This window comes from Perca fluviatilis, chromosome 18 (assembly GCF_010015445.1).
Source record: "Perca fluviatilis chromosome 18, GENO_Pfluv_1.0, whole genome shotgun sequence".
Taxonomy (NCBI): domain Eukaryota; kingdom Metazoa; phylum Chordata; class Actinopteri; order Perciformes; family Percidae; genus Perca; species Perca fluviatilis.
Genome location: NC_053129.1, coordinates 12,256,759 through 12,281,341, shown reverse-complemented (window position 1 = coordinate 12,281,341; position 24,583 = coordinate 12,256,759). Strand labels below are relative to the sequence as shown.

At 41.5% G+C, this 24,583-nt stretch overlaps 1 protein-coding gene across 18 annotated transcripts in view; it reads left to right on the top strand.

Annotated features, from left to right (window-relative positions):
- Window positions 1-24,583, top strand: part of nrxn3b (neurexin 3b) — a 330,684-nt gene that overhangs the window by 76,890 nt on the left and 229,211 nt on the right. For 15 of the 18 annotated variants that reach the window (XM_039781091.1, XM_039781084.1, XM_039781082.1 and 12 more), the window contains 4 exons: window positions 406-429; window positions 2,512-2,673; window positions 19,138-19,576; window positions 23,240-23,623. In XM_039781091.1, coding sequence (XP_039637025.1) covers window positions 406-429; window positions 2,512-2,673; window positions 19,138-19,576; window positions 23,240-23,623 — 1,009 coding nt within the window. The remainder of the gene's footprint in view (window positions 1-405; window positions 430-2,511; window positions 2,674-19,137; window positions 19,577-23,239; window positions 23,624-24,583) is intronic. The other 3 variants (XM_039781093.1, XM_039781088.1, XM_039781085.1) reach the window with 1 other exon arrangement.

Sequence of the window (24,583 nt, the reverse complement as noted above, 5' to 3'; positions counted from 1 at the left end):
TTTGAAAGGAACTCTTTGATAGGCTAAGGGTGAAAAAACACTACAAGTTAGTTGGGGTTTAAGCCATCCTACACAAATCTTTATCTGAAAGTCCCACCTCTCTCTGTGTTCTTCTTGCAGGACTCCAAAATTTGGCTAAGATGGCGCGCTTGCACTTTATTACTGCAGCAAATCTCTGACAAATCATGTAGTGTTTTCTCACCTCAACACTAACTCATCCATGATAAAAGACTTTTTTTTTTTTTTTTTTTTTTACTAACCAGTATCTAACCAACTAATGTACTAACTAACTAACATCCTAATTCTTCATCGTTGCTTTTGGTTTTTGTTTTCTGTCCATCCTTATTAACAACCTTTTTTGTTCACTATTCTTTTGATTTCCTTTCTTCCCCTTTTTCTGGAAAGCAATCAGGCATTGGACACGCTATGGTAAACAAACTACATTGTCTGGTAGATATCATTCTTATTGTCTTTTTTTTGGGTTTGCCGTGTGTCCCCTCCCCCTCTCTTCTTTTATTCGTTCTCTTTGAGTTCCATCCTAGACACTCTTATCAAAAAATGAGGAGATGGGTTTGTATTACCAGGCAATTCTTTCTTCGCTTCTTCTCAATTTCCTCCCTGACCTGCCAACAACCTCCTTCTTTACCCCACAATCCCCCATTCTGTTTTTTTTTTCACTTTGGCTTTTACTTTTTTCTCTTTGTTTCTTCCACATTACTGCTGATTTCCAACAAGTACAAATTTAATTATTTGCCTTTGTCAAGGCAAGTTACTTTTTTTTTAAATTTTTTTTTTCACGCAAAAAAAGTCCCCATTTTTTGTGAGGACTGTCGTCCAGAACTGACAGAAGCTTGCCACAATCCCAAAGATGGTGACCTCGACACCGAGCCCTAAAGGAGACCAAAAATGGCAACCCTTAACCTTCATTGCGGGAGCTCTGACAGTTGTTTCTAACTCACTATGGCGCATGGCATGCCCACACCTCATTGACCTCTCACCTCCCAAACTCATATATAACCTCAACCCTAACCTCACCCAAAATAACCACTAACACTCTAATTCACTCACCTTCCACCTATCACTGTATCACTCACCCTGCCCCTCCCTGTGTGTGTGTGTTCTTGTAGCATGCTGGTCAAAGTGGTGTTTGTGTGTTTGTGGCTAACCTTGATCTCCCTTACTCCCGGGTCCATATGCATAACATTTCTAAGAATAAGCAGACTGATCTAGGATTATCGGTCTGGTCCAGTGACTTTAAAAATACAGCTTTGCAGTAGTTCTAATACAACACTGTAAAAATACTGTGTTACCAGTAAAAGTCCTGCATAGAAATATCACTTAAGTAAAAGTATGTAAGTATCATAAGGAAAGTGTACTTAAAGTTTATAATGGTCTATATAATGTTGGCTAGTTTAATTCATAATAAAACATCTTATTTTATAAACTACATGTGTTTTGTGTGCAAACATCTTAATTTGTAAAGTAACTAGTAACTAAAGTTGTCAGATGAATGTGGTGGAGTAAAAAGTGCAATACTTTCCTCCTGAAAAGTAGAAAGTGGCAAGAAAAAAAAGTAAAGTACAAGTACCTCAAATTTATACTTAAGTGCAGTACTTGAGTGAATGCTTACATAATACTTCGTTACATTCCCGCACTGCAGCCATGACACCTGAGCTAAACCTGATCGGAGATCAGCATCAGCTATTCTGAGAGTGTCTTTGAATATGGGCTCTGGTCTGGACTGTGCATGAGCCTCTGCACCTGTGTGGCCTGCTCCAGCTTTGTATGGCACCATTGATCCACTTACTCCCTTACATGTCTAATTAAATGTGGTTAAGTTGCCTTCTAACGGTGATGATCTTGGTTTGCACATTGATGTGGTGTGAAAAGCCTCCCTTTGTTTTGCATGAGCGTGGATATATAGATGTATAGGTCTGCAAGAGAGGGGTGAATGTAAGACTGATGGTGTGAGAATGAATGTGAGTGTAGGCGTGCGTGCGTATGTGTGTGTGTGTGTGTGTGTGTGTGTGTGTGTGTGTGTGTGTGTGTGGGTGCGCGTGTGTGTACAGTTGTGTGTGTCTGCAGTTACTAGATAAATCCCGAAACCTAAGACAAGTGCAATCAATTTGTCCTTGGTTTGAACATTGTACTAACCCTCCCCCCCCTCCAACCTGAAGTTTCAAAATCAAACCTATGATCCATTCTCTTACCCCCATCAAAGATAAAGAAAATATGCCTCTGCCATATTTTCTTTACCTGTCCTGTGAATCCTATGGCAAAAAAAATCCATTAACAAAATCCAAACGCTGTCCGGTCCAAAAAAAAACCAATCGCTTCAAGGTACCAAAGGATTCTGTAAAGCAACCTACAGTACAGTGTGGGGACCTAAAGAAAAGCTCAAATAGCTCATTTCCAATGCAGACCAAGGAAGGAGGTGTGTTTTATACACGGCAGTGGTTCGAATCCCAGAGTGTAATGGCTCGGCTTTGGCTATGTGTTACCCCTCAACAGGTGACAATCTCCGTTGATGGGATCCTCACCACCACTGGCTACACCCAGGAAGACTACACCATGCTGGGCTCCGATGATTTCTTCTACGTGGGTGGGAGCCCCAGCACTGCCGACCTGCCCGGATCTCCAGTTAGCAACAATTTCATGGGCTGCCTCAAAGAGGTAGGAGAGACTCAAATGAATACATAGAGAACACATGCAATACCTGTGTGTGTGTGTGTGTGTGTGTGTGTGTGTGTGTGTGTGTGTGTGTGTGTGTGTGTGTGTGTGTGTGTGTGTGTTGTTCAATCAAAATATTGTATCTGCATTTGTATTTGATTTTTCAATGCTTCAGGATGTTCTTGTCATGCATTTAAGTATATGTGAAGTCACATGCACAGTTTTTTTCTAGTATTCACTTTGCCAGTGCAGCTGTTGTAGTATACAGTATGGACAACCATAATAATCAGCATACTTTCCCTTAAAGGAAAGGAGAATAAAATAAAATTGTATTATCAATTAAAACTGCTGAGTTGGCAGAAGAAGTACCTGACTTTCAATATCCCCTCGCTTAATCTAATTCATAACACTTACTGCAGTTTGTGTGTGAGAAAATATCCCAAAAATTGCTTCTGTCGTCTGTAATTTGCGGCATCGTCTTGAGTGTGCTGCTCAAACGCCTCCCAATGGGCAGCAATCTGAAAGAAATATTTTCCTATGATGAAATAGGAAAATGCGTTGTTGTTTCGGGACATTTATAATGTAGTTGCTGGCTCTTTGAGCTTGTGAGTAGAGCCAAAAAAATATATTAAGTGCCCTGTTATTTACATTTTGCTCCCCATTACTTATACTGCAGCAAGTAATGATAATAAAGGGAGGACTGGTGGCTCTTCAGAGCTGTAAAATAAGTCTACGTTAATTTCTGCCGTTTAGCAGCAGCAGTCTCAGATATAGCATTATGTTTTAACTTGGCACTGGGTGCAAGTTGGTGTCCTTATGTAGCAGCTGCGGTATGGAACAGTGCTTTTATTTGTAAGCTAAACATATTCTCATAATGTGTGATTTTATCTTGCTTTTTAAAATGTATTTTGGGAGAATGGCATTGGTAGTGTATATGTGTTCATTATACATGGGGTCCCTACATTGTGTTTTTTGAGTGATATTTTAAAGCCATTGCAGTTCTGTTACAGTGTTAAAAGCAAAGCGATGACATTACCGGACTAATGTGCCTTAGATGATTGGAATGCTGCCAGAAGATAAAAGACAGATCATATAAAATGGGGAAATCCAACACCGTGTACCATAATTGATCTTCCATGTGTTTATCCTGTGAAGGAACCGGTGGAAGTGTCTAGCTTTGATCAGATCTCTACCAAAGAAATGCCTGCTATTTCATTTATCAATGCTTGCACCAGACACCTACATTAGCAGAAAGTAAACTGGAGCTGTACTTTCAACACCTCCTTCTAACCACCACCTGATCATTTTGGATGCACACAACAATCCACAAAATTGACTCAAATCAATAAGAAGTTTAATTTTGCTGCCACAAACTACATTTCTTTCCTTTAACAATGGAAACGGAACATCAACAAATACAAGTAGATTTGAACATAAATAAGCTTTTCAATAAAGGTTTGAAAGGAAATGAAATAAAACGTCACAGTTCATTCTTGGCCTTCGAAACAGCGACAAAACAATCTCGTGATACACAGTGCGTTACTTCCTCGTTAGGAATCTTATTAAAGTGGACATATTATGCTTTTCCTTATTTTCTGTCATATCTACAATGTTATAATGTTGGATTTCAAAGATTTTCAAGTTATTTTAGAGAAATCCCTGTGAGCTAAAACGTTTTTCCACCTGTACTGAAAGCTCCGGTTTCAATAGTTTTTTCTACTCATGGCTAAGTATTACGCAACTCTAAGCCGGCCTCCTATGATTGGTCATCAGCTCCAGGTAGGCAGGGCTGGAGTGTTTTTTTAAGCCACTGCAGTGTTAACATTGCACGTAACTACATGCTAAAGGCAGTAATGTCATCTTGGCTGCCAGTGTTGTTAAATTCTCCCCAAGTCCGCGTCACATTACTCCTGAAACATTTCTGGTTATGGACTATTTGGTTTAAAAGCCTTTATCTGCGATTTTTGACAGTAGAAAGTGCTGCTATATTCCATTAGTGTCCAATGCTAACTATAGTAGCTACATGGCAAGCGGCAGTAAACAATGTCATCTGGGCTGCCAATTTGTTAAATTCTCCCCAATCCTGCGTCTCATTCTTGCTGAAACATGTCAGATTGGGTACTGTTTGGTTCAGAAGCCTTTATCTGCGATTTTTGACGGTAGAAAGTGCGGCTGGTCATTTCTCCCCAAATTGCAGTCACTTTACTGCTGGGACATGTCCGGTTGTTTAGTATTTGGTTTCGAAAGCCTTTATTGGTGATTTTTCACGGTACAAAGTCCTGCTATACTCCGTTGCAGTAGCTCCAGCTTCAACTAGCTAGTAAAACAAAACTGGAGGGCACCGGAGAGTCCAGGAAACTCGCTGGCCAATCAGAGCAGACTGGGCTTTTTTGGGAGGAGGGGTTAAAGAGACGGGTGCTCCTATAGAGCATCTAAGACCCTGTTTACACGTACATGGTTATTTTTACAAACGGAGACATTCCCCTTCGTTTGTGCCCTCCGTTTACACGCAAACGGAGAATTCGCCTCTGAAACCGAGTCTTTCTAAAAACTCCGGCCAGAGTGGAGATTTTGGAAATCTACGTTTGCATGTAAACTGAGACAAACGGAGGTTTAGGCAGCCGAGAGAGAGAAAGAGGACGTGATTGGTTGCTGTTGTTGCTATTTTCGGGATTCTGATTGGCTAACGTGGGCTTGAGCTTCTCGTTACACTGCCACCTACAGGTCTGGCGTGCTCTTGACTGCATTGACGGCATATATACACAGGTACATATAAACACTTCTGAAAACGGAGAGGTTGAAATGTCCGTTTATGAAATTAGCCGGCCACGTGTAAACGTAGCATCATACAGGGGGTGAGTGTGTGTGTGTGTGTGTGTGTGTCTCTCTCTCTCTCTCTCTCTCTCTCTCTGTCTCTCTCTCTCTCTCTCTCTGTGTGCCTGATCGCCTGTCCTGCTCTAAACACCGCTGAGAAGTCAAGACAGCCCAAATCACCATAAACCTGGGTGTTTCTATTTTGAAATTAGTTTTTTTACTTTGTAAAGTATCTGGCTGCGCTGTGGTGTTCCTGTGTTTGATTACCTACCTGGCAGCCGGTGTGAACAGACAGATTGGCAACATGTGCGGCGAAATGAAAATGGCTCCGCTTCACGGTGCTTCGTGACGCTTCTGCGGCCAGTTTGTCGCTGGGGTTACAGCACAAACGGAAGTAACAGACACTTTGCTGATCCGGGCAGTCCGGGATCAACAAACTTTCTGGTGCTGCCGGTACAAAGGTTAGACCCAGCGCAGAGTTGCTACAACCATTAACTGAACGTTTCTCCGGGGCTACCGCCTGCTCTCCTCCCAGTGCCATGTCATTTCTCCGACGCTCCATTGTTCCGACCTCTCAAAAACCTCAAAAATTCCCTTTGGTCCTACAGCCCACTATTTCGACGGTCCTTTGTTTCAAAAAATAAATAAACCCTCTGCTCCGACATCCCATTGTTCCGACCAAATAGGAACAATGGCTAAGCTTTTTTATGGAACACACTCAACTTTGAGGGAAGGCCCGCCCTTCAATAGCATTCACACACTACTATTGGCCAGGCGTCCATGCTTACGCAAGGTAACATAACCAGATTAGTTCAGGTCCTATCCCCTGACCAATCGGCTATCCTAACCTTAACCACTCGAGGTCAATGCCTAACCCCAACCAACTGAGCTGCTTCGTAGGGATGGACTTGCCTAGAAGTAACTTGGGATCCACAAAAGCCTATATGGTCGGAACAATGGGATGTCGGAGCAGAGGGTTTATTTTTTTTGAAACAAAGGGACGTTGGACTAGTGGGCTGTAGGACCAAAGGGAATTTTTCGGGTTATTGAGAGGTCAGAACAATGGAGCGTCGGAGAAATGGGCAGTCCCCCTCCTCCCGGCAAAGTAGTCTCTTAGCAGCGGGGGGTGAGGCGGAGGGACTGCAGGGTGCGCTAGCTAGCTAATTCTTGTCTCCTTTGTGGTCTAATGTACACGGACCGGAGTTGTGTTTAATCTGCACTTGATTGCTCTTCCTCAACGGCCGAATGTGTGTGTGTGGGTGTAGACTGAAATTGAATTGTGAGAACTGAATATGAAAGTATATAGAGAGTTGAAATGTTCAGTGAGGATCAAATACAGTTTCAGAGCACCTACATTCAATTTCATAATATTGCATTTTGTTTCAAGTTTGTTGGAATCCATTTCCCCACTAATACATTCGATTTCAAACGACGCTATTCAGTTTTTAAATGCAATTATTCAAGTTGAGCAATTCAAATTATAATTGAATCAAATTCAGTGACATATTCCTGCTCATACTTCTCTACCCTCTCGTCCTTTTCTCTTCCATCACAACCTTCTCAATTTTGACAAGGGCCAGTTAGTCTTGTGATGTCCTGCCAAGCTCAGTCGAGCACCTTCCAACATGCCTTTCATTTAGCCAACTTAGCTTCTATCAGACCACACTCTTTTACCCTTCATCTTATTTTCAGTACCCTCTGTCTCTCTCTCTCTCTCACTCACACACTCACAGACACACACACACACACACACACACACACACACACACACACACACACAAGCAACCACGTTTGGGATAAGAGAAAGTCACCTTGTCTGCATTGTTTTATGTTTCGACTGAGTGGCTCAGGCTGCTGTTCCCCCAGTCATTACCACATTGGCTAATGCATTTCTGGTCCACCCTCTGCTCTGCTCTGACACTTTCTATTTCTCACAGACACAAATACATTGCATACATTTCTAGCTACTGACCGAGCCGTGCCTGCAGTGTTACCTAAGGCTCCATGAATAAATAGAGAACACATCCTAAGCTGTGACTACACTCAAATGTACCAGTGATCATTAACATCCTTGCTGTGTTTTGTCTTCGGACAACTGGCTCAGTCGGTTTTCAGTCTGTCGTTCCCAGTGCCAAAATGATACACACCTTGTTATGGGATTGTATTTCAAGCCATTTGTTTTATTTATGTTTGTTCTTTTACAACGTGGGAGGATTTGTGATTCACAGATCTTGGCAGCCATGGGATTTTTGAAGCTTTTTCCCGAAGCTAGTAGTTGCATCAATATTTAGAGTAGTAATTAATTATTAATCTGTGAACAGCGAATTATAAAAACTGTACAAATACTGTATATATTAGGCCTAATTGTTTGTATTTGACTCCTCCACTGGTGGTTTAGTCCATTACCAAGTAGTAGGATGAAGAAAGTTGTTGGGGCGCCTTACTTTTCTGTATGTTGATGCACATGGTGATGCAATAAATTCCCACACAAGGGCTAAATAAACTAATCCTGCCTGTGTCTCCTCACCCATCTGCCACGGTGGGCGACACACCCAATGTGATTATAAGGAGAATAGATTACATCTAATGTACCGTACAGCTTTTGTCCACACTTCCGTTAGCTATGTTATCTAGCCTGTAAATTGTATGATGCTGGCTTGGGTTGTTGCACCTGCATCCACCTCCACTTGGACATAAGCATCCATTTGTTATTTGTTGCCATGTTTCTGGTTTCCTGATGAATGTAAGTCCAATATTCACTCTGCTTTTGGCTCTGTTTTTGGTCCCCACCAACTTCTCATATTAGTATTTAGCTGTTTTTAGCTGCCAAATGTTCCAGTATGTTCATCAGGTAGTTGTTTGTTTTTCTCTATCTCTGAAAAAACTTTTTGTCTGAAAATAGTTGCACACACAGCTGGAAATAAGGTTGATGAGAGCTGTGAGACTGAACTAACACTATATTTGCACACCAGAAAACCAAAACAATGAACTGAATGCTGCTACATTCAGAGTTCGTGTTAATTGACTCAATGCTCATATAAAATATTGGCTTAGTGCAGCTTTAAGGAGGCTAATGCATTAATGTAAAGAACTTTCATCATTGGTCGTGGTGCAGAGGCAGCATGTGTTTCCATTCTTATCCGAACAAGTGTGACTCAGCATGAGTTGGCCCTTGAGAGTGCGTTTGGTAGACGGAATCATGGCGGTGATTCACCATGTGGTTAGGTAGTGGAAGTATTGTGTGGTCCTCAACTGTTCATCATACGTTGCTCTATTAAGCAGGCCCGATGCCAGCTGCTACCCAGGACAATACAAACTGCTCACGACGGGCTGTGTGATCTCCCCCACATACTTCTATTCATTCACAATATCTCTTTGGCCGTTTTATGAAGCCCAACTTGAAGTGTGTTTCTAAACGCTGTATTGTGTGTATATACATGCACTCCCTATGCATCATCCCTTTGTCTCTCTGCCTCTCTCTTGCTCTCTTTCACCATATTATCCCTTCCTGCCCCCTCCACCTCTTCCTTTGGATTCAATATCCCTAGATAATGAGGAAATGATTCAGTCGTGTTTGGCCCATTGCTCAGATCAGAGTGTGTCAGTACTTCTCTCTGACTCTGTGTGTGTGTGTGTGTGTGTGTGTGTGTGTGTGTGTGTGTGTGTGTGTGTGTGTGTGTGTGTGTGTGTGTGTGTGTGTGTGTGTGTGTGTGTGTGTGTGTGTGTGTGTGTGTGTGTGTGTGTGTGTGTGTGTGTGTATACTGTCTGGCTAGAGTGCTTCAAATGCTACGGGAGCAGGAATGTTGCTGCATATTGGTCTCTGTTTGCTATGAGATTTAAAGAAGTGCATCACTTAGAGCTGATGAATAAGCTGATGGAGGCATGTGTTGCTTCAGCGCGCAAATGCCTTCCTTTTCTCTTCTGTCTGACAACAAAAGAGATGCCGTGTGCTGCCATCCCAAGCCCTCTCTTGTTCAGTCTCCACTGCACTCATCTGCCCCCGTAGGCTACATGGGATGTCATCCATACACAACACACACACAGGTCCCGCCTACGCGCGTGTTTTGCCATGTGGGCTGCAGCATGTCACGTGACCGAGGGCCAGTGGGCAGCCGCCCCGGCTTCTTCTCCGGTCAACCTCATGTTTGGAGTGCCTTCTGCAACCCCAGCCCCCTCTCACGCCATCCAGCCCCTCCCTTTGGTGTCACAGAGCACCCATGGGAGCACTGGAGCTGTGCTGTGGCAACTTGTGTCAGACTGTGGGGGCGGCTGGGGCATAAGACAGGAGGAGCTGCATGCTGGAGGTGGAGGGAACAGGAAAGAGATAAGTAACAAGCAGAGAAGTTGTAGAAGGTGTAAGTATTGGGGGGGTGGGAAGGGGGAGTGACACAATGTAGGAGAGGACAGGTGAGGTACAGCTGAGGTGAATGTCAGCAGGTGGGAGACAGAGAAAAATACTGATATGGACGGAGATCTAGAGAATGATGAGTAAGTGAGAAGAAGAGGGGAGAGGTCAAGAGACCAACATTTGGCATTTCAGAGGAACATTGTCGTCATCAGTTTTGTGTTAGTCACCACAGTATGTTCAGGCAACGCTTGTTTCTTCCCCCCCCAACCACCCCAATACAAATGCAAATGTCACCCTGTCCTAATAATTATTTTGCTCTTTTTTTAAATTTCCCCTTAGAGGGCCAAACAGTGATGGATGGGTACAAACCTCAGACTTTATTAGAATGCATTCACCCGCACCACCCTATAGGCTAAGCTAAGTTTGTATAACAGGGTTGGGTTTTAGGTAACATCTTATTTACATATTTAACTTATTTCTGGGTAACTCAAAACATTGCATTATATAATATTACAAAACTTATCCTGGAGTCAGTGGCCCTGGGAGCACAATTACACATATGATAACTGATAGCACATGAGAGGAATGATGTTTTTTTTTTTATGGTTGAAAAAATTTGACCTTTTTTGAAAAGTCATACTCATTTGAAAGAGTGCGGCTAATAACAGATAATATCTCATAATCTTCCCTTTTTGAGGCCTTTATTGGATCTATTTTGTAACCTTTACTGAACACCGATGAAATGGGTGTAATTGCAGCAAAAAACAAGTTCACATCTCCTTGCTTCAGACTGAATGTCAACCTCACATCAGTCACTCACACTGTGCAGTATTCTACTTCCTATGATCTCGCACTACCTTTCTACAGAAAATGAAAAACCTACTGATCTAAGGCTAATCTCCTCATCACGCAATGGCGACCTAATCATATTTGTACTTTTACTGCATTTACCAGAAAATCAAAGAATCCCTATAACAATGCTGGCTTGCTTTCATTGAGTAACATTTTTGTTTTCCTGTGATGCCAAAAGTGCCTGTTAAAGAAAAACATCAGTCTGAAAATTACTTACTTACTTACTTTTGTCGGCTTATTTTGTTCCGTAAAAAAAAAAAAAAAAAAAAAAAGTTTGACATTCCGTGGAAATATGCTTCCTTTCTGAGAGTTGGCTCTCATGTCTGTACACTAAAGATGAAGCTTCACAGCCAGGAGACGCTTAGCTTAGCACAAAGACTGGAAACGGGGAAATCGCTAGCTTGGCCAAATGTGAACAATATCTGCCTACAAGCACCTATAAACTCAACAACAACTCTTTATTTATAGAGCACTTTTCAAAATCCGTTAAATTCGTTAAAAAGCGCTTCACAGAACAATGAAACAAATAAAAACATCAGGTTTTTCAAACAACAAATAAAAACTATTTGGTGTTTTTAAAAACCTGTACAGTGTAGGTAAGAATAAGAAAAAACATTTTAAAAAGAATAAAAAGGTCTAAAAATAAATATAAGGCTTTGATGAAAGTATATTTTACGAAGGGACTTAAAGGAATACGCCACCATTTGTTGAAATTGGGTTATTCACCGTCTCCTCTATATTTATATGTTGTTACTGGACGGGCAGCGGCCCGCCGAGCCCCGCAGTCAGGGCAGCGTTATTTGGTTGTCCACTAACTCAGAAACGGTGACTTTGCGCCAGCTGCAGATCCCCGCGGGCTGCCGATATCTCTGTGCCCGAGTAGCAGTGCTTCGGCTGTAGCCTACTTCCACCCAATATAGTCCCAAGTCAATATCTGCCTAGGAAATCGTCTAGTCTTAATCTGCATTGCTATTTTACCGCTTAGTTCGCAGAACCAATTTACTGGTTAGAATAAGTAATTAGGTTTTGTTTTGTTGTTGTTGGGTCACTTTTACTCACAACGAGATGCTAACGGCAACAAAGGATTCCATTCATTACGCTAAACTAAGCGGGGCGGGGCGCTGCTGGACTAAGACAATGCATGCACTGAGACAAAATGCGCGTTGCGCACCAACTATATAAATATATAGAGGAGACGGGTAAAACTCAACAAATTTCGAATAATCGTGGATTCGCTTTAAAGGAGATCGACTTACACCCCGTGACCTATACCTCGGACATGTTATATGTAGGTTTTTATTTAATCTGTATCAGAATGTAAATGTGACCGTTTGTTGTCATGCTACAAGCACCTCCTAGTTGTTTGGAATAGTTCAGCATTGTGCAAACAGCTGTAGTGTGTTATGAATTCAGTGGTAGTGATGTTTAGAAGTCAATAGACTGTCCGACCGCAAACGTTTCCGTCAGTCAAGATAAAAGCATGCTGAGATTTGCTGAAGGCCCCGCAGTATATCACCCAGGACCAACATGAGATTAAAATGTTGGCGTAAACCCTGACACTGGCTGAACTGCTTTGGATTTAGTATGCGAACAACGATACAAGAGAGTTGATGCCGATGAGCTTATGAACTTGAAGATTAGCTCTCTAGCGCTGAGCCAGTGAAGGTCCTGGTCGCTGGACGTAGAGGGGGAGGAGGAGCGTTGTGGTGTAGTGAAGGGCAACAAATAGTAGCAGATAAGCTCGCATGTATATGCATGATTTTAAGATGGGGATCAGTGGTTTGAGAGTGGCCTTGGAAAATGAGTTTTTAGAATAAATATATCTCTAGTTATGCTTATCTTTTAGCAGCAGTGCATGTGGTGCCATGTTTGACTGTTCTATTTTAGTCTGAGACAGATGAGTGAGATAGATTTATTGAGAATAAAAAGGTCTATATGTATAGTTAATTAAGTCCTAGTTTAGTTTAGTTTATTTAGCAGGACAATGTGCAGTTACATTAAAAAGATGGCTGCACCAGATTTAGCATTATGCTACTTTCCATCTGTAGTCCTCCACAATTATAATGACATAACAGAGTTGAGTTCATGACAAAAACAATAAACATAACATGTTTATACAACAAGACAGTTAAGACAATATAAATAGACTATTTACACCGAAGGTGCAATACACAAATATACACAACAATGGAATAAAAAGCTTTAGTGAGAGCAGGTCTGATGTTCTAAAAGGAAGTATTTAACTGCCCGCGAGAAGCTTTTAAAATTTGAGATATTCTTTAAATTGTTAGGAAGCCCATTCGATTCTTTGACTGCTTTATAGGAAAAGGCTGATTGAGAAAAAACAGATTTTCTTTTGGGAACATTGCAATAACCCCTGGATACAGACCTCAAGGCTCTGTTTGTAAATTTAGAGCGTAGCTTTACATATGTTTCTAAAGGGGGTGGAGCGGCATCATTAAGAATTTTGTGAACCAAACGGATATAAGAATACCTGATCAAATTATCAAAGCTCAAAATACTGTACTTCTCCAGTATACTACAGTGGTGGTGCCGTCTAGGTTTTTTGTCTAGGATTTTCAAAGCTTGATTATGTAAAGATCTAAGAGGATTTAAAACAGTTTGTTTGGCTTGAGACCATGATGACATACAATACAATATATGCGATAAAATCATTGCATTAAAATAAGATTTTGCTGCTTCCAATGACAAAGAGCTTCTAATGTGCCTAAAGTTAGCAATATTAAATTTCAAAACACGACAAACCCTTTTAACATGTTTTTTAAAATCTAGTACAAGTCTCTTGTCACTCCCTGTAATAAAGAAAACTCGCGTGGAACCCAACAATTAGACACTACATGCTACATGTATGCTGTGTTGAAGGGGAAGTTGTAGAGGCAGATTATGTCATGTTGAGCAGTGTGGCAGCAGCAGCATTTATGATTTTGCAGGGAGGGTTGGAGCAAGTTCATGTGACAGATTGAATGGACCGCCTCACTGTCTGTGTGTTTGACAGGCTACTGTATGTGTCGCAATGAATAGTGCATCATGTGGCACAGCTGAAGCTGCCTGCCTGAGCAAGTTTTGCAGCATTCCCTCTATTTTGTCACATTAAAGGGCCATTTCACCCAATTCACGAACATGCACTTGTCCCTATAACGATATCTAGTGAGTGTTTTAGTTTTATTTGCCAAGATGTAAGATATCCACTGCTGCTATTACCCATAAGGTAAATTGATTTTTATTTATTGTGCTTATAGTTTTGTAAAATTACATATGAAAAAAGGAAATACGTCTTCATTTTTCTTTAAACATTGTCCTGGTTACTCCAAAGACTTTGCTGTAGACCACTTCAGCAGAATATACTGTAGATCCCAGTTAAAGTAGTTAACATTTTTATCTAGAAAGACATGTTGCTGATTGTGTTGATACATTGAGCAGCACAAACTAAATTCCATCACCTCCATTATATTGGGTTGGAAAGAAAAGTCTCAGCGGTGAACATGTTAAAACCTTGGCACATAAATCCAGAACTCTCCGCATGCCTACATACCGTGGCAAAAGGCAACATTGGAAAGATGTTTATTTTGTGATTTGGGTGAACTAACCCTTTTTTGCTGGGTTTAATGCTGTCACAGCCCAGACATTGTAATATAGTAGGCAGTCATATTGATTCCCAGTAATTATTACTGAGTCTTCTATCTTTTGTGTCATCAGTTCTGTCACTCATCCAGTTTTCTCATCAATATTTACCCACAATTGCTACATTGATCTGCACTTAGTAAATACTTTATGTATTGTGTGTGTGTGTGTGTGTGTGTGTGTGTGTGTGTGTGTGTGTGTGTGTGTGTGTGTGTGTGTGTGTGTGTGTGTGTGTGTGTGTGTGTGTGCGTGCGAGAATAGAGATCTCCTTCATGAGCACCTTGTTTGTGTGTGTATCTTCACTCTACTCCAGTGAAATGGCCCTGCTTCTTCATTAACACGGGGGCTAAATCATGAGCTGACAGCAGCTGTGGCCGGGGCCAAGAGGACATGAGCACCGATCTGAAGTAGATTAGGGAGGAGAGTGTGTGTGTGTGTGTGTTGTGTGTGTGTGTGTGTGTGTGTGTGTGTGTGTGTGTGTGTGTGTGTGTGTGTGTGTGTGTGTGTGTGTGTGTGTGTGTGTGTGTGTGTGTGTGTGTGTGTGTGTGTGTGCTTTTTGTGCTTCCACCCAGCTGCCCTTCCCTCACCCTTACCAGGGCCCAATCAATACACCATCCTGGAGCAGAGATGGAGGATCTCGGCTTTATGGAGTTGTTACAGTCCCCTGTGCATGCATTATGAATGGTCCCCATAAGGCTGTTGATAGGCCGTAGCATAGCAAAGCAAAGCATGGCCATAACAAAGGAGAAGATGAGGTACACATAGCCGCAGCAGTCAGTTCCCCTTTTATGGCATTATTTCGATTACCTTATTGATCAGCCTGCAGCAGAACAGACAAAATCATAATCCCAAAACAGATGGGGGACACACAGATAAGTTTAGTACATCCCAGAATAACATTGCAGTGTCTGGGAGAGTTTGTAAAGACTTTCCACTGTCAAGAAAACTGATAGAGAGCGAGATTTTTATGAGTCAAGGAGACAAACTGTGTTTTTTAAGAGCAGCCTGTTGTGGCTCTGATGGAAACCTTGTGTTGTGTCACACAGAGCTAACTGTTCTTTCAACGTCTAAAAAATTCTACTTAATGTCTCGAAGACAGAGTGCCTTTGAACTTTGGCAAGTTTGAGCGATTTACATCTAAGAAGTAGACAGTGACCATCACATGCGTTGTTAAAGAAAAGTTGTACATTGCAAATGAGCAGCATTAAAGCATCTGTTTCTTCTCTCTTTCTCTTTTAATGTAATATTCAGTTTGTTCTCTGGCCCAAGAGAAGTCTAAAAGCTTGCTGAAAGTGGAACGCAAGGTATTTGGCTTCAGAAGAAAACATAAAAAACAGTTTTTCGGAGACATCAGTAATGCTGGTTAAAGCTAAAAGATTTTTGAGCTACAGGGCAGCTGCAACATTTCTGTGAAACATCATTTTCAAAATCATCCCTGTTTTTCATTTGATGTTTTTGATAGTTTATAAAAAATTGCATTGAATTTGACAGTTGTTTGGGTGGATTCAACTGCAATTGCTGCTGCTGCTGATTGACAATAATCAGTGAGCCAAATTATGCCTACATGTTCCGTCATATTTTAGCTGTAGACAAAAAGAACAAACAGAGATGATCCCTGAAGCCATGAGCCGTATTAGCATGCTTAGCATACTCCAACATGGCAGCAGCATCAGGGTGGCTTTTTCTAACTAATTTCCATTGATGGAAATGTCCTTGTAGAGCTAAAATGATTAGTCAATCCGCTGAAAATAAATCGACAACTTTTTTTGATTAGCTAGTAATCATTATCGTTAAAATAATTTAATTCCGAATAATTTTTCCAGCAAAAATGCCAACCATTCTCTAGTTCCAGCTTCTACAGTAATTTGTAAGCATATTCTGCTTATATTTGTGTTCTGTGTAATAAACTGGAAATCTTTGGGCTCATCGCGGTTTGATGTCACCTCAGGCTCAAGGAAATTAGGATATTATGATGATTGTTATGTCATTTTTCATTTTTCTGACATTTTACAGATGAATTCCAGTTGGAGGCGGAAGTAAACGCGCTGCCATTACTTTACTCTCGTGGCACCTAACTTGCAAAGCCACGTAAAGCATTGTAATATATGTAAAGGATTTCAGACGTCTAACCTTCTGATGAATTATTAATTTTTACTTAATAATCCACGATAACTTGTTCTGATTAAAAAATTATAAAATAAAAAAAAATTTATTCTGATTAAATTGCAAGTAATTACGGAGCTTGCTGATATTAACCATAATTACTAATTAATTACTGGGTCGGACAGCTGACCCGAAGGCTGTGTCATACTTCATTTCAGAATGGCGCTTTGAGACCGAATAACTTCCACGTTCGCACAGAGTACCCCTCGCCTGTCGGACTATGCGACCGCTGACCATGATTAACACAAACATCTACGCTGTCATTGTCAGTGGAAGTGTGTTCCGCTCCACTCGGCATTACTCTGCACTAATGGCAGCGACGCTTGAGGGAGCAATAGGGATTTGCCCATAGATCAAATGATTAATTGATGAATCAAGAAAATAATCAACAGCTGATTTATCTTGTTTGACTTTGATTTAGTTGTGGGAAAGACTGGTGGTAGGACCTGATAAGCCTATGGCTTCTACCTATCCCTTTTTTCGAGCAGGTCTAGTGTTATGTTGAAATTCATTTCTTTTCTTTTTTATACATGTTTAGTTTTGTTCGTTTATACAGTGTGTGTGTGTGTGTGTGTATGTGTGTGTATATATGTGTGTATATATATATATATATATATATATATATATATATATATATATATAGTTCGAAATAAAGATTTCATTCATTATCAATAAAGGAAATTATCATTACAGGGCTATTCCTATGCATCAGTTTAGTCCTCTGTTCAATTCAATTTTATTTATAGTATCAAATCATAACAAGAGTTATCTCGAGACACTTTACAGATAGAGTAGGTCTAGACCACACTCTATAATTTCCAAAAGCCCCAACAATTCCGGTAATTCCCTCAAGAGCAAGCATTAGCAGTGGCTATTGCGACAGTGGCGAGGAAAAACTCCCTTTTAGGAAGAAACCTCGGCAGACCCAGACTCTTGGTAGGCGGTGTCTGACTGGGCCGGTTGGGGGTGTGATGAACAGTGGCAATAATAGTCATTATAAAAATAATGGAACAGTGACTACAACGGTAGTCGTAGTAGTTCATGTCATAGCAGGGCACAGCAGGGCGTTACGGGGTGTAGTGTGGCACAGCAGAGCATGGGTGGATGCAGTGGACGCGGCAGGACGCAGCCGGACATTGCAGGGAGTCGCAGAGCGTAGCAGGGTGTAGCAGGTCCACAGCGACAGCTGCACCCAAGACCCAGATCTTGGTGCCACCCTAATCCAAGGCAATATTCTAGGCGAAGAAGAAACATAAGGACTCCGGGGAGTGAACTCCCCAGAGCTAGGTTATTAACAAGCAGTTCTGGGACAAGGATGCATACAAAAGGAAACAAATGAAAAGAGAGACGAGAGAGCAGCTCAGTGTGTCATAGGAAGGAAGGAACTTCCCCGTTCATACAGTCATATACTATGCAAGTTGCTTACATTTACTGTATTCAAAATGTATACGATTATTATTGCATGGTAGTAGATTAGGTGCTTGACAAAGTGTGTGGTAAGTATGTGTGTGTGGTCATTAACTGCGTTGACAGCTACAGTACATCACTGTGATTGTACTGCATATAGCAAACACACAAACCTACACACGTGATATTTTTGAAACCCAGTCCCTCCCTCTTTTTCTCTCTATTTGCTTCCAGACATTTTCTTTCTCACGCATATTCCGTCTCTTCTGCTGTCCTTATTCCCACCAGCTCGTCTCTCTCTCCCTCCTTTTTTTTTTTTCCCCTCGTCAGTCCTCCTCGGCGCCCGGGTCACCTGTGTTGATTTACTGTCAAATCTTCCAGGATTATCGGTAATCCCGCCGCAGTAAAATCTGTTTGCTGACAGCTGTGCTCCCTCTAACAGTGTTGCTGTTTCCTGCGCACACACTGCCCTTATATGTCAGAAAAAGCCTGTTTTCCTTCCCCGAAATAAGAAAAAAAGAAACATTAATTTTCCGCCTCAATGGATTCCAATTGACAATATTCTACTCTCCTTTTCTGTGGTATTTTGTTGTATTTGACTATGATGTGGGGCTGCTTTCTGCTTTTGTGGATTAGGGGCTTGCAGCAAATTTATTGTGGGTGAATAAAGTATAATATTGGCTATATTCTCACAGGGTCACAGATGCTCCCGTGTTTTACCCCATCTTCATGAATACTGCTGTTTTTGAACATCGCAGAGAATGACTCGCTAATAATTTAGCCATCGCTTCTCGCACTTCACGCTCAGTCGGCAGGTGTTCAATCTAACGAAAATACTGTGATGCATTTGTGTACAATCTCCTTTTCGTCTTGGATAAATTGGAGTTGAAATAGAAGATGACTGAGAAACAAATTGGGCGACACACGCCTTAGAAGATATTAGTTTTATCGATCCAGCTGTCTTCAAAATCAGCAATATGGACTATCACTAAAGTATGATGCTATGATATTACAGTTTGCATTGGAGTGCAATTCAATCACATGAAAATAAAATATTTTTCAACCATTACTGCACTGGCAAATTATCCCCTACTGAGAAGAAAGAAAATAAAAAAAGAAAAAAGAAACTTAATGAAAAACAAATCCCTCTAAGACACAATTCACCCTGAGGTATAATCATCATCTTTACACTTGCATGCACGGCATGAGAAATATCCAAAACCTTTGTATTTCTTCCCCAGGTGGTGTACAAGAACAATGATATCCGGCTGGAGCTGTCCCGCCTCGCCCGCATCGTGGACCCCAAGATGAAACTCCAGGGTGATGTGGTCTTCAAGTGCGAAAACGTTGCCACCCTCGACCCCATCAACTTCGAGACGCCGGACTCGTACCTGGCCTTGCCCAAATGGAACACCAAACGCGTAGGCTCCATCTCCTTTGACTTCCGCACCTCGGAACCCAACGGGTTGATACTCTTCACCCACGGCAAGCCCCAGGACCGCCGGGACGCAAAGGGCCAGAAGAACAACAAGGTGGACTTCTTTGCGGTGGAGCTGCTGGACGGGGGGCTGTACCTGCTGCTGGACATGGGCTCCGGTACCATCAAAGTCAAGGCCACACAGGCTAAGGTCAACGACGGCGCCTGGCACCACGTGGACATCCAGAGGGACGGACGCTCAGGTAAGCATGGAGGGGACAGGGGAAAGGGAAGGAAGGGAAAAACTGCCTCGAAGGAAGACGCGTCCGAACTAGAGATGTTCCGATACCATTTTTTTCCTTCCCGATATCGATTCCGATACCTGAACTTGTGCATGGGCCGATACGGAGTACTGATCCGATACCAGTGTGTTTTAAAAATAGTTTTTTTAGCAGCTGTAAACTACGAAAACATAAACAAATACATACAAAGAATAAAGGCCATAGAACTTTCTTTTTTATCTATTCAGTCATAGTCTCCTCGCGCTGCGGAAGAGGGTCTGGCTAGTCCACACAGTATTCCGGGATGGGAGAAAATGTGCCCTGGTTTATTGGCATTTCTTTAAACCAATCACAATCGTCATGGGCGGTGCTAAGCGCCGGGACGGAGCAACGGCGCCTCTGCAAAATAGCCTCGGGAAGGAAGTTGTTTTGGTGGAACGTGTGTACGTTCAAAAGTTGTTTTAGTCGTGCAACAGAAAACTCTGATTGGACAGATGGTCTAGCTAGCTGTCTGGATTTACCCTGCAGAGATCTGAGGAGCAGTTAACCATAGTCCTCATGAATCCACCGGAGTTTAAAATGCCAACACAAAGGAAGCGGAAGGTAACAGACATCCGGCCAAAAAGAGTGACATCCTACGGAGTTTCCGGCGGCACCGGAGCAATCCCGGAAGTGAAACTTAGTGGAAATAGACGAAGTCCGTCTTAATAACTGAAAAAGAACATGAATAAACAAATCTAAAAATTAAGTCCGTCTTAATAACTGAAAAAGAACATGAATAAACAAATCTAAAAATTAAGTCCGTCTTAATAACTGAAAAAGAACATGAATAAACAAATCAAAAAATTAAGTCCGTCTTAATAACTGAAAAAGAACATGAATAAACAAATTGCTGTGCAGGCTTCTGTTTTTAGAGCGGTAAAGCAGAGAGCTAACGTTGGCAAACGCCCGTTTTATCCAAGGTTCAATTACTTGGTATCGGATCAATGCATAGACTCGCGTTCTCACCGATAAAAGAATTTCAGGCAGTATCGGAGGCTTTCCCGATACTGGTATCGATATCGGAACAACTCTAGTCAGAACTCGATTTTCATTTTGAAGTTGTATGTGAAATTTCACAGATTTCCTGCAAGCTACTTTTAGTCCCAATGTTTACGATTAGTTAGAAACTGCATTTCTGTTTAACATCACTGTCACAGCAGATCAGCTTGGTGTGGTGGAAAAGCACCGGGGTCTCGTTTTTCATTTCTCTTTTTCACACACAAACGCATATTTAAGAATGGTTTCGATGAAGAAGCTGAACTCCTGGCTCAATTAAAAATATGTAGCCTTTGGCTATACTGTATATGAATTTATAGGCAGAGCTGACAAGGCAAACAAGTAACTGCTATACAGAGGGATCAAACCAGGGGAAATAACAGCACACTTCCTGTGCAATATATCCTAAAATACTGAGTGAAGAATGACTAGTACTTCCTGCAGTATCGCTGCGGTAACTTTGTTATAGATTATCATTCCTCTTTTCAAATTGGAAACATACATTTGGGAAATAAAAAGAAAATCCAGAATTGTTTCCATTATGACAGTACTTCCTGTATTAATTATTACAATACATAAGATACTGTAGCAAGAAGTTTCTAAAATGTCAAAAATAATAAACGCCCATGCTCCATGCCTGTCACTACTCTAGCCCAAAGTGCTGTTTTTAAATGGCCAACAGTGTTAAAAGAGTCACCAAACCCAAAGGTATTTCATTTATAATATGGAACAACAAAATGATAGATTTGAGAGGCTGTTACCAATAAAGGTTTTGTATTTTTAGCCATGCTGGCGGCATTACAATCCCTTTAACCTCAGCTGTACTTTGTGTCTAGTGCTAAATGGCAAATGACAGCATGCCAATCAATCTTATCAATGTCACTGTGATTATGCTAACATGTGTTGTTAGCATTTAGCGAAAACGCCACTGTGCTTCTTCACATATCCTATGGCATGGCTGTGGACTCTGGCTTAAAATATACATTTAAAAATTGCCATTTGTTAATGTTCTAATAATTGACTAACAAATCAACTAATCCTTAACAAAAACCTGACCTTACATTTTTTTTATTTCTTCGGAATACAAAATAGAAATGGGAAATCTGGAAATAATTTTCACTATCATCACATTTGCACTAACTTGCAAGACCATTTTCCTCCAGACAACTTTGCCATTCTACAACATGAATAATATTCAACTGGTTTTGGATGTGCTGAAATCGTTTAGGTTAATGGAAATTAAAATTTAGGGATAAAGCCCTAGAATAATTCTGACACTATTGCGCAGCCTGTTATTTAGGGTAGTTTGAATGACTTTTTTTTTCCCCATCCGCATTCTGCGAAGACCCGCCCTACAGTGCTCTGCCTCTGATTGGCTAGTACTCATTGCCTTCTTGACAGAATGTGGCGCAAAGGAAAAAAAAAATAACGGGCTCAGAAGATGATGGCAGGCTTAATGCTGATTAACAAGAACATTTTAAAATGGCACTTCATATTAAAACGGTTGCCGGCCCCTGCTGTAGACTCACTGTAGCTTCCACAATGGAACTGCACCAGCTGTAAGACTGCTTGTTTCAGCTTCTTCCTCACAACCCCGGAATTATATAAACTTTCTCAATCTATTAATTTCAGCGATGATTTATTGCCGGGATGAAGCCATAATTCTCTCTAGATAGCTACTGACTCTGTTTCCCCTCGCTTCCTTCCATCTGTATGTCCTCTGACCTCAAAACATGGCCAAATACACAGAAAGTATTAGAAGAAGATTATATTAGAGAAAAGGGTTAGAAACTTCTGTTGCCTAGAGCTGCAAAACCCAACACAGTCTCTGTATTCGATGCGATCCTCCAGAGAACCAGGGTGTGTTAGTCGGCGCTACAGCCTGTGTTATATATCAGGTTAGAGCAGCCAATTTAGCCGCGTGTCAGAGCTCGCTGCTTTGATTAATCACCGGCACAGCCCCCAGTGCGATAGCAGAGTAGAAAGTAGGATTTTCACTGGGAAAAAGAGGGATGTGACAGATATATGGATAGCAGACTGAGGGATGGTTAAGAACAGGCATAATCACACTTGTGGCTTGAGTGAAATGTTAATGAGTTGCAAGTGAATTCAATTTCTTGTCCACAAAGATCTCCAGCCAGAATCTCTCTGTCTGGCTGCAAGTAAAATGTGACAACTTGTATTACGACGTTTGCAGAATGGCTAAATTTGAAGTTTGTGTAAAGATCTGCCCTCTGTTCTGTAATTGTATGACTCAAATAGAGTTCTCTCATCCTGAAGAGGGTGTTTCAGAGTCTACCTAATTAGACCACGTCATCACAGACACAGACGTGCTTTGCTATTTCTATTTATTATAGTCAGCCTTTTTTTACAACTTTGTCGCACGTGTTCACCAGCACCTCCAATTTCTTAGAGCTTCTGGTTGCAATTTACCAAAAATCAATCCGCATTTTCACCTAAAAGAAAATCGACCAGAAACAAGTGATATTATCTCACTCCCCTGGCAGTCTTTTTAAAGCATGTGATAGGAGTAGATTATATGACATGTTTTTTTGCAGTGTAGGCCAGTATTTACATTAATAATGAATGTGGTTTTTCTTCCTCCAGGCATCATCTCGGTAAACAGCCGCCGGACCCCTTTCACAGCCAGCGGGGAAAACGAGATCTTGGACCTGGAGGGGGACCTTTATCTGGGTGGTCTGCCTGACAGCCGGGCGGGCCTGGTGCTCCCCACGGAGCTCTGGACCGCTATGCTCAACTACGGCTACGTGGGCTGCGTCCGGGATCTGTTCATCGACGGGCGCAGCAATGACATCCGGCAGATATTTCAGTCCCAAAATGCAACCGGTATCAAGTCTTCGTGCAGTAAGGTGACGGGGAAACAGTGCGACAGCAACCCCTGCAAGAACCACGGAGCATGTAAGGAGGGATGGAACCGCTTTGTCTGTGACTGTACTGGAACTGGCTTCTGGGATAGCACCTGTGAGAGAGGTGAGACTTCTTTCCAATCATTCCTCTCTATCTGGCAAATGTGTTTTCTCTCTCGTATTGATCATTTTAAAATCGTTTTGGGTTTGTCAGAAGGCTTATTGATTACATTTTTTTCTTTTAAGTAAAGGGCTTTTCAATGAGGGTACAGCAGCTGGATTCCTTTCACATGCTAAGAAGAAATCTATATGGTCGGTGTGCTTATAGAATAGTGTTGTTTTACTTTCTATCGATATGTCTGTGTACAAAGTAGGTTACAAAATGCAACATGTTAACCGTAGTTTTACAAAGTTGAAATCTCTTTTCTGGTATCCGACAGATGGTTGTAAAGTGGCAGTGACGTAGCCACTGTCTACTAGCGTTAGCTTTTCCAAGCAAAGTGGACAATGCTCTGTTTTAGCAGACAGGCGGAAGTGGGACTTGGGACACTTCCCTCACAATATTTCTGGAAGCTTTGCTGAAAGATTTAATAGGATTTTCTGCCAAGTGGCTTTGGAAAAGCCTTTTTTTCTTTTTTTTTTTTGCTGGGGAAGGTTCTGCAGTGAAATTGAACTTCTCTCTGCTGGTGAATTGGGCTCTCCTTGTCTGGATTTTAAGAGCTTGGACGCATTAAGCTTTTATGAGACGGCGGAGATAGGGACACTCCGAGCTGTGGGAGAGTATTATCAGACTATTGTTCAGATTGTCCTTCACTTTTTCACTATTTTACAGAGATTTCCGGGGTTCACTAGAAGGCTTTAGAACTCAAGGTGTGTAAAGAAACATACTTTTAGGAGGAATAATGAGTATCTGGAGAGTAGGTTGTTACAGTGTAGAAGGCCGACGGGATGATAACACGTTGTTAATGCCTTACACTGAGAAAGGTCTGTCTTATAGACTATTAAAGACTGAAACATGGCACTTCTGTGTTGTTAATGTACCTTTTTAAATAATGAAACATAGAATGTAGAATGTTATGTAATG